The 9,763-nt window shown below is 41.7% G+C and overlaps 1 protein-coding gene across 2 annotated transcripts in view; it reads right to left on the bottom strand.

Annotated features, from left to right (window-relative positions):
* Positions 1-272: 272 nt before the first annotated feature.
* LOC134862320 (ankyrin repeat and IBR domain-containing protein 1-like) overlaps positions 273-9,763 on the bottom strand; it is a 28,855-nt gene continuing 19,364 nt past the window's right edge. For both annotated transcript variants that reach the window (XM_063880174.1, XM_063880173.1), the window contains exons 15-20: positions 9,291-9,436; positions 8,625-8,803; positions 8,437-8,488; positions 5,519-5,630; positions 4,641-4,681; positions 273-3,696 (exon numbers count right to left, since the gene is read on the bottom strand). In XM_063880174.1, coding sequence (XP_063736244.1) covers positions 2,812-3,696; positions 4,641-4,681; positions 5,519-5,630; positions 8,437-8,488; positions 8,625-8,803; positions 9,291-9,436 — 1,415 coding nt within the window. In that variant the 3' untranslated portion in view covers positions 273-2,811. The remainder of the gene's footprint in view (positions 3,697-4,640; positions 4,682-5,518; positions 5,631-8,436; positions 8,489-8,624; positions 8,804-9,290; positions 9,437-9,763) is intronic.

Here is a 9,763-nt window from a genome sequence, read left to right as displayed (position 1 = left end):
GAGCTGGCAACTCCACTAATATTAGTATTTGCAGACAATTTACATGCACAAAAATCTATTTACTGTAACACACTACATGAAAGGGAAAACCCCAAAAGCATCATAGGGCCTCTTTGATGGTCGGATGTTAGGAAGTGAACTGTGTCCTTCATCCTGTAGTTTAGGGAAGCTTAAAGAAGCTTTTGGAAACCAAGCTAACTCCATTAAGGGACAGAATGAGTCAGTACTCAAACAGATCCACAGGTATCTCAATAATCAAAACAGAACACACATTAAAACTCAACACGTAGTTTATTGGCATCACACATCAAACATTTTCATATAAAGAGGGAATGTATCAAGTGTAGACTAAGAAAGTGCAAATAGCATTTCAAGGATTAGTTGCTTTACAATAGAAAATCTCAGTGAGTTACAAAATGCTATATGCCGTTTTAAAATAAATCACCTGAACATTAGTGGTGAGAGGAAGTACAAACTCCATTTAGACCTGTACCCACCTTGTGCACAGCATCCTGTTACACAGAGGGCAACGTGCAAGATGTCACTCCTCTGTTTCAACCCACGTCCATTTACCAAGTCCAACTGAGTTAGCTTCACTAACTATATGGCACTCACAGTTTCACAACTTCGAGACACTGGTCATCGCTGTCTCTACATTTAACTTAGTGGCTCTATCCATCTGCTAGGGGAAAACAGGTGATTTACTTCGGTCAGACGTTAGTCTGCACAAAAACATAATTCAATCTTAAAGATAAAACACTGACCCATGTGTCATTGGTTATTCACAATCCATCTTCATTCATGGATTACATTGATTTCAAATAAATACCTACTTTATATTGCAACATTCCTCCATTTTAGTGTCTTCAGGTACGATCCATGATAGTAGGTCAACTCCTCCCAGAGTCAGGACAGTGGTTTGAGTTTCTACATCACAGAAAAACCAACCGTTTTAAAAGATAGGGACAGAAGCCCTGCTGCACAAATACAAGCGCAAAATCTGTTTTCAAAATATTGGGGAACAATATTCGAAACCATTCCCATTATACCAGATCATATAAAATCAGTTATCCATTAACTACTGGAACCAACAAAAAAGCCTCATGCTACAAATATGCTGATGAGAAAAAAATCCAGATCTCATGTTTGCACACTCGTATGTGAGAGAAATGACTTTAAGGTAACAGGTGTTTGTTTGCACTGTAAATACTGTGTAATAATTAGCACTCGGAAAATGTGCGAAAAGAAAGAAAATAATGTTGATTGACATAAAGGCACTGTATCTCTCGCTGCGTACAGAACATGGACTCCTTGTGTGTTCCAGATGCAGTACACATTCAGGAACCCTCCATGCATTACCCCTATGAAGGCTTTGCTCATATCACACTTGAACAGGACCCAGAGATTCATTACAGTGACTTGGGTGTGATTAATTAATACACCAAAGTCTGAATGAGATTGCCTGATTATCTCTCTGGGCTTTTCCTGCAGTATATAAACAAGACTACTCACTGTCTACTTAACGTGTCACGCCGCACTCTCCGCTGCAGTGCTCACACATGAATATGAGCGCGCTACAAAGGATTTCAGCATAAACTGAACTGAACGACCCCTCGGGGCCTGTCAGCTGTTTCTGAACACATTTCTCATTGAGAGAGTGTGAGGGATAAGGCTTTGGGATGAACAACCATTGTCAAATCCTAAATGTTTTTGAGCAGTCTACCAACAGATCTAAACAGTTGTGTGTGAATGTTTCACATAATAAAGTACACAACTATAATGGTGTTCAACTACAGATTAACACGGCACACTATTACAGCTTTCAGATGGTGATATTGGAAAGATATCACACTCAAATACAAATATGGCTCCAGACTTTCACATTTAGGTTGAGTTGTTGAGATTGTAATAAGCAGGCACAATTTGTTTATTAGAATCCACTTGGCGACTGCAAACGGTGCTTTTGCTAGTCAGTGTTTGGCACCTAAAATAGGCAGGTTTTTCGACAGGGGCAAGACTTGCTGCTTTACCCCACAGAGTGAGCTGGGATAAAATACTAGTCAGCCAGTACAGTATGCCAAGGTGAAACCCTCCCTCCGACATGATTTAGACGCATACGGTAGGCCTTTACTCCAGCCGAGAAAATAACAACATACCTGCACAATGCGAAAGACTCCTCTATAAGTGGTTTCAGAAAACGCCAGTAATTTATATTTCTAACAGCTCGGAATCATTTAGTAAATATCCTTGAAAAGTGTTATCAAATGTGTCCTTCAGTTAATGCTGTCTTTTCACAAGGGCTGCTTGTTGGGGGGGCCGACCACACAGTAAATGATGCTATACCAACCTACAGGCTTGTTCATGCTTCAGTTTAGATCCACTCTCCAGTCCAGTCGGTGGCTTCTGCATCTGTGGCTAGTTTGCCAAAAAGTAGAAAATAACAAATGAATGATTTCTTTGAAAGGAGGTAAATTCCTCTTTATGAGAAATACTAAAACAAACCAATGGTGTTGAACCTCTGGTATATAACCTCACCGACTGGAATGGGGTGTAGATGGTTACGTGTCGAAGGTGAGACCCACTCGTCCCTCAATCTAACCGCTATCACACCAGGTAATCTGCGGAAAGCACAACAAGCCTTCTGAGTGTGAAAATATCTTGCCCCACTTTCCCGTGAACTAATACATTCTTAATTCTGTATACATTCCACCTGAACACCTACTCTACAAATTCCACAACTCTACTATATTTGCCATCTTTAGTGGTTTTGGGCCTTTCCGAAGGAGCACGTTCCCATCTCTGCCGATCCGTTCACACCAGGTGCACCTGGTCCTGGTCCTCCCACTCAGAGGAGCTGCTGCTGGGCATGTGCTCAGAGTCGCACTGTGGCGTGTCCACCCTTGAAGTTCCCCGTGATGTATGCTCGCTGCTTTTGTCAAGGGTGGCCATGTAAGGAAGCGACGTGGTCTCCAGCCCCACTAGATCGAGCTGTGTGGGCCTCTGAGCCGCGGCACCGTCCTTCTCCTCCTTCTGAGAGCAGAAACCCACCTCTGCCGTCACTTCCTGAGGTTTCTCAGGCGGGATGCATCCTCTCTCCTCCAGCAGGCACCCTCCTCCGCCTGCATGGAGTGCGCTGAGGTTCGAGTCAGTGTCGGAGGAGGTGGAGTGGACCAGGGTAATGCCTTGAGGATTCATGTCGTGGAACCACGCCATAATATTGCCCAGCAGGTTCGCATTGGCTAATGCAGAGGAGGAGGATGGGTCGTGGCTGCCGTACGTGGTGGAGTCTATCGTGTCGCTGGAGGAGGAGAACAGGCCGGTGGAGGAGTTGCTGCCACCTGGAGCCACTGGTATGGGCACAGAGGCCCCGTAGGCTCGGTGGTGACTGTCGCTGTGCTGCACAGAGGCGGGGACACCGCTGGTGGCAGAGTACTGGCTGCTGATGTTGCCGAGTCTGGCCAAGTTATCTTCCAGCTCCAGCAGTTCGGAGCTGCTCAGAGAAGCTCTGGAAAGCAGCTCCACACCTGCAGCACTCTGCTCGAGCCTCGAGGGCAGGGAGGTGCCGATAGCACCGAGCGAGGCTTCGTTGGCGAGGGCAGCATGGTTGGCTCCGATCTCTGCCATCGCCGAGTCCTGGAGCGACAGCTGGATAGCCAGGAGGATGTTAGGGTCATCGTCGTCCAAAGAACCAAGACCCTGCAAGAAAAAAAAAACTGTGTCAGCAGTGCAGGCCAAACCAATATGCCCCTCTAACAAGGCAGCAGCAGCAGCAGCTCAGACCTGAACATGGAAACAAGCAGTGAACTAATATACAGCCTGGAAAAATAAAAACTGGCTGTGGAAACTTTTTATTTATTACACCTGCTGTTTTATGATTGCATATTTGAGATTTACACCTAAACATTCCAGTGTTATTTTTTGTTGTAACACAAACAAATGAAATACCAGAGATGAGTCATTATGTTCCAACTTCCCCAAACAGTCTGTCTCTGTCAGCCATGAAACCTTTGACTAATAAGTATTATTTGATATATTTAACAGTGCAGTGTAGGATTATTTCCAGGTATGGATTGGGTCTGATTATGAGTAGTATTGGCATCAAGACAGAGTTTATGGCATTGACTTAAAATAAATACATGCCCCATTTTTACTACCTTATTTACATTGTTGAACTACTTGCACATTGTGTAAATGTATTTAAACTTATTATTAGACCAGACAGAAGTTAAAAGACACAAAAGGTCAAACATACTTGTTAATATCAAAAATAACTATTTTCATAGTTATGTGAATATAACAATGTCCACTGTCATCACATTCCATTTCCCCTTAATCTGACTCAGGATTTATCTATCTCCTAACTTCTGTAAAATTGAACAATGTAAAAAATTATAGTCTGAAGAAGCATCAGACTTATAAGCATGGCTTTTAAAGATTGACTTGAAAAATACAGATAAATAAAAGAAGCAAAAGCAGGTTAAACTAAAATGTGTTATCACAGAATTATTGAGCCATATTGACTATGAATAAAAAAAAGCAGTTCATAAATCAATCCCTCCTGGTTCATGCCGTACATTGATATTGTCTAAAAGCATCAAAGGTTAAAAGCTGTGAGCTGAAGGTGGAACCTGTGCACTCACCATCAGATGATGTCTGCGTCCACCTCCCACATCCTGTGCGTCTGTGTAGAAAAACAAATGGACAAACGGCCATTGTCAAAATATAGTCCTTAAAATACATCTTTACAGGAGCAACTCTTACCACCTTTATGTTAGCAAACACTGCAGAATGATCCCGTGATGGCAGCCTCACAGATTCTCTGCATTTCCTGGAAAATGTACCAAGTCAATATCTTGATCTGAAGTCAATTAATCCTTCCTGGCACAACAGAATATTTTAGCTGGCTGCAAAACTGCAAACTCCATATATCTTTTATCCCACACAGCCAAAGACAGAGCAGCACCGTAATATATAAGACTGATGGATTGGAAATATTGGCTTATGCCCTCATTTGGGTTCGGAACACATCACCTAAGAGAAGGATTAATCCAATTTAATCTAATGGATTATCTGAGCGTAGATTAGACTTGGAAAATGTACTTGTATGGTTGCATTACCTTTTTTAAATGTATCTAAACCAATGTGTTGCATGCTTTCTCTTTCCCTTCATTTCCTGACACCTCTGTACTTCACTGACACACAAAGGCAGAAAATACACTAAACTATGATTTTATACATTTGTTCTTTATGGGGTTTAGGCACACCGCATACAGTTAAACAAAACCCGTACAAACCATCATTTATAGAAATATAAACTAATATCATTGATTTTGTGTGCGGACCTAGCAGGGCCAATCACAACCAGGAATAGTTTGAACGTGTGAGATCATCAGGCTATAATGAATAATTTACCCATGCAGGAAATAAATGAAAGTCCAAATATGAGAGTAATAATCCAACACTGGAAGAAGGCGGAGACCCCCCTGTGGGATATATCCGTCCTTGATGACTGCTGTACCTAAGATGCTGTCACTGGAGTCGTCAGGGTCAGGTGTGCTGCTCCGGAGACTCGACATGTCGCCCCGCCTCCTCTGCCTGTGTCTCCGTCTGTACTGGAACTCCGCGTACTCCTTAAAAACGTCCAAAAACAGATTTAGTCAAAAGAGCATATTTCTATATGGCTGAATTCAACAGATGCTCTTATCCAGCAGTATAACCCATCATAATGTCTCTTGTTCAAATCAAGGTGTTTCTATCTGAACTGATAAAATTGCCATGTATTGCTCTTCTTGGGCTGCAGTTGCACATTTTTCTGGATTCCTTTTCTTGGTATGAAAATTGAATAGGTGAACTTATAAACTGGCAGGGGAGCAGTCTGCTTCGAATGTGGTCTGACTGTTCTGTTCCAGGAGAGATGAGCACTGAGATCGTTCAAACCCTTTCATCTCCAAACCAAGCCTTCAATCATTCAGTCGCTCAGTCTGTACCAAGCACTCCCTCACTGGGAGGGAATTGGAAATTAGGCAACATGAGCATTGAGGTTCAGACGTTTGGATATACTACGTGCGCATGTCAAACTAATCCCAGAAGCAACCAGAATATCTTATCAAAAGTGCAGTTAATAAATACTAGAATAAAGGAAATATTGATTCACTGGAATACGAGAGGCATGTTTTTACCAGGTTCGTTAAGGAAGGGTGTGCAGTCTTGTATGACTTCACATTTAATTAGCCTGAAAGCAGTCTAACGATACAGCGTGTTCCACACAGCACATCTGTCCCTATAATAGCTAATCTGATATGTTTGGCACGTCATCACTCAGGGACGTTCAAATGATGTCAATTAACACAGGACGATATGTCAAACTACGTGACTAAATGGAATTGCAAAAAAAAAGCACTATGGTGTTATAGGTGAGTGCAAAAGGATGCATTCTAATTATTGGGTGTGTGTGTGTGTGCTTATAAATGCTACTGTGTCTACGAACATAAAAAGCTTTTATGTAATGAATTTGCAAATCTGCATTTGAATACCTCTGGAAATAATTAACTGCCATCAGCTCATCTTATACATTTGCAAAAGTCACGGAGTCAAAGTCGTAAAATCAAAAAGCCTCTCACCCAGACAGGGTTTCATGTTTCCTTCACTATGAAGCCGTGGAGCAGACCATCTGTAGCTGTGAGGCAGTCGTCAGGCTTTGAATATTACTACAGTGCTCTTCTTAACTGCAGCTGAGAGACAGCCTCTTAATGAGGGTCAAAAATAAAAACACTTTTTGGATTTTAGAGTGGCTCGCTGCTCAGCATCTGGTGGCAAAATTTACTATGAACTTCCTCTTAGATACGCAGAGCTAAATTATTAGTTTATTTAAATCCTGTTTGGAAAAATACTCTTTCAGTTATTTGTTTGTGTGTTATTTTGAAGATAAGTCACATATTTGTAGTGTGCAAATAAGTTGTTTACTAAAATGCTTGTGTGTGCTTCAGTTGGCTTGTATGCTACCTTTGTTTCCAAATCAATAATGGTTTACACACTGCATTAATCAAATAGATATCTATAAAAGTATCAGAGCAGGTGCTCTACCACCATGTCATGGTGTTAATATTTCATAATCTACAGACAACAGAGGAGCATTTCACCTTGTCAAGTAAATCATCCAGGATATTGAGTGAATGCTAAATAAAAAACATCTTACAGACATCGGTGGCATCGGTGTTATCGTCTCCTACTGCTTTCAGTCTGCAAATAGTATACAGTATTTTTTCCAGTGTTTACTCAGTAAACCGTGAGTAAACAAAAGCTTTACAGAGTGTCTCCTATCCCTCGCACCATGATGCTGAGCAGGCAGAGGGATAAGCATTTACAAATTCATTTATCAAACTGGCATGCAACACTGATCTTGTCATTTGTTTTCCTGTCAATAGGGAAATGTCCGCTTTATGCTGTTAAAAAGGTGTTCACAAAACCCAGAGAGGCTTAGGCGATATGTAAGATTTGCATATTTGTGTGGTGTTGTAAGGAGCCTGAGGAGAGCTGTTGAGCTGAATGTGTTCCGGATGAAAGGCCTGTGTGTTTAAAAACCGCCACGCTCTGCGAGCTAAACGATAATAGAAGCTTGACTGCAGTGTATTGTCTTATGCAGCACTATTGAGTGCATGCATCAAGTCGTGCAGAAAAAAGGAGGCAGGTCAATAATCAAACCATTATGTGGCGACAGTTTTATGACTGTAAAAGTTAACTACAAATGCCTGTTACTAATGCGCAATGATGGGGAGCAACCTGCTTAGGTGAGTGCCAGAGTGCCGTGCGTTTAATCATTCCGAGCGGGTGCACAAGGGAACACTGAGCCATCTGGCCCGCTGCAGTGTGCAACAACACGGGATCTCTGGGTCACTGAGGTGCCTCAGTGCTGCTGCTCAGCCAAATTCCAAACATCAATATTAAAAAAGATTAAGATAAATATACAGACTTTATTAAAGAGGAATAATGTAGGGCTGAATCATTTAATTACTTTATAATCTAAGTGTGGGCAATTATTTAAACCTGATTAACTGTGACATTAAAAGAGAAGTGCCTGAATTACCAGATCAAATCAAGGTTTCAGTTTCAAGCACATTAATCACCCACTTTCAGCCTGAAACACAGGTGGGATTGCTGGAGAGAGGGACAGGTATAATATTAGTGCAACCTCTGCAGTGATTTCCCTTAATTGTAATGATTTAATGTTTATTCTACGGTATGCTCTAAATGTTAAACCATACGTCAAAATTAAGGCAGTTTAGCGTGTTGAAGTGCAATTAAGGATGAATATTTACAGTTATACAATTATTATTACTTCAGGGACTAATCAGAAGTGTAAGATCCTGAATAAAACAATATCCACATTTTGTTCAGCACATTTGACATTTACCCAACAAACTCTTCACTGAAAGTTACCTCAGGCGATGCAAAGCCTAAATATTCCCAGTCCCACGTTCCGCCGGCAAAACTGCAAATGAGCAGAGAGAAAAGTACACCATTGTGATGGTAATTAACCTCTTTAGATTTGTCCAAACCACAGCTCTGTTATATTACAGCATTGTTTTGATTATAAAAATGAAAAGATCTGCATATCTGTATTTTACCTGCGCCTGGGGGCCTCAGGGGAGTCATTGGGGGCCACTCCCCGAGCTACTGAGGCCAGGAACTCCTGCCGCTTCTGCTGAACCAGACACGCTGCACGGATGATCTTGTGGCGCGGGGTCCGCAGATAAGGTCGATTCACCTTTTGGGCCAGGTCCTCCGTCACCATCTCCAAATCCGTCTGAGGAGAGAAAGACAGCAGGCTGGGAGTTTTTTTTTAGGAAACTCAGTAAATGAAGTGCTTTAATGTATGAAAACACTTTAAATCATATAAAATAATCTGTTCCCAAACCAGAAAATTCCAGGACAAAGTGACCTCAGAAGTAGCCTTACAGGTGACGTGTACGGCCTCTGAGCACGGATCTTTAGAAATGAATTCATTTTGCCAGCCAATAAGAGACCTACAGGAGTCCCGCTCATTCATTTTACAGTATTTAAAAAAGGCAACAGACATAAAAGACAGCAGGTAAGTATATTCCTTTTCTATACTGGTGTTCATGAATTATACAACACTAGGTCTTTAACTAAAAGCTGAGATGTGAGGTGTAACTGGGACAGATTGTGGGGATCATGAGGAAGAAGAGCTCCAATCTCACACCTCTAATGGCCCATATAAAACCGGCTGCTGTGAACATTTGTCTTTCCTCCTGAATAAGTAAGACTGAGACCTGCATAAGCTCGTAAATCTCCTTCTTTGTGCTTTTGGGCTCCAGAAAGAACCCGTAAGGATAAGAGCACTTCAGGATGCGGCGAGTCTTCAGTAGTTCTAGGACCGCGTCTTCAATGAATGTGGTGTCAGGGGGGCCTCCTTCCCCTGGGAAAGAGAAGAAGAGTCACTCAGATAACTACTTTACTTTTGTAGGATTCAAATCTTATTCCAGCCTCAACATCCAAGCAGATCAGTACAAAATAATGAGAATCCATTGTGCTAAATATACTGTAGATACTGTTCTTCTATATGAAGGGATCTAGCTTTTTGATCTAAGCGAGTGTCATGCTCTCTTTGTAATCTGCAAATGTATCGTGCGGGATGAATTAAGCCATTTCAACCAAACTTAGGAAATTTGAGTTATGGAAATGTGTCTATGGCTGGCAATCGAACTTAACGTAAGTTACGACACTGCTATCAGAGTCTACTGAA

This window comes from Eleginops maclovinus, chromosome 3 (assembly GCF_036324505.1).
Source record: "Eleginops maclovinus isolate JMC-PN-2008 ecotype Puerto Natales chromosome 3, JC_Emac_rtc_rv5, whole genome shotgun sequence".
Lineage (NCBI taxonomy): Eukaryota > Metazoa > Chordata > Actinopteri > Perciformes > Eleginopidae > Eleginops > Eleginops maclovinus.
Note: the sequence above shows the minus strand (reverse complement) of the source record. Positions and strands in the feature narration are given on the sequence as shown.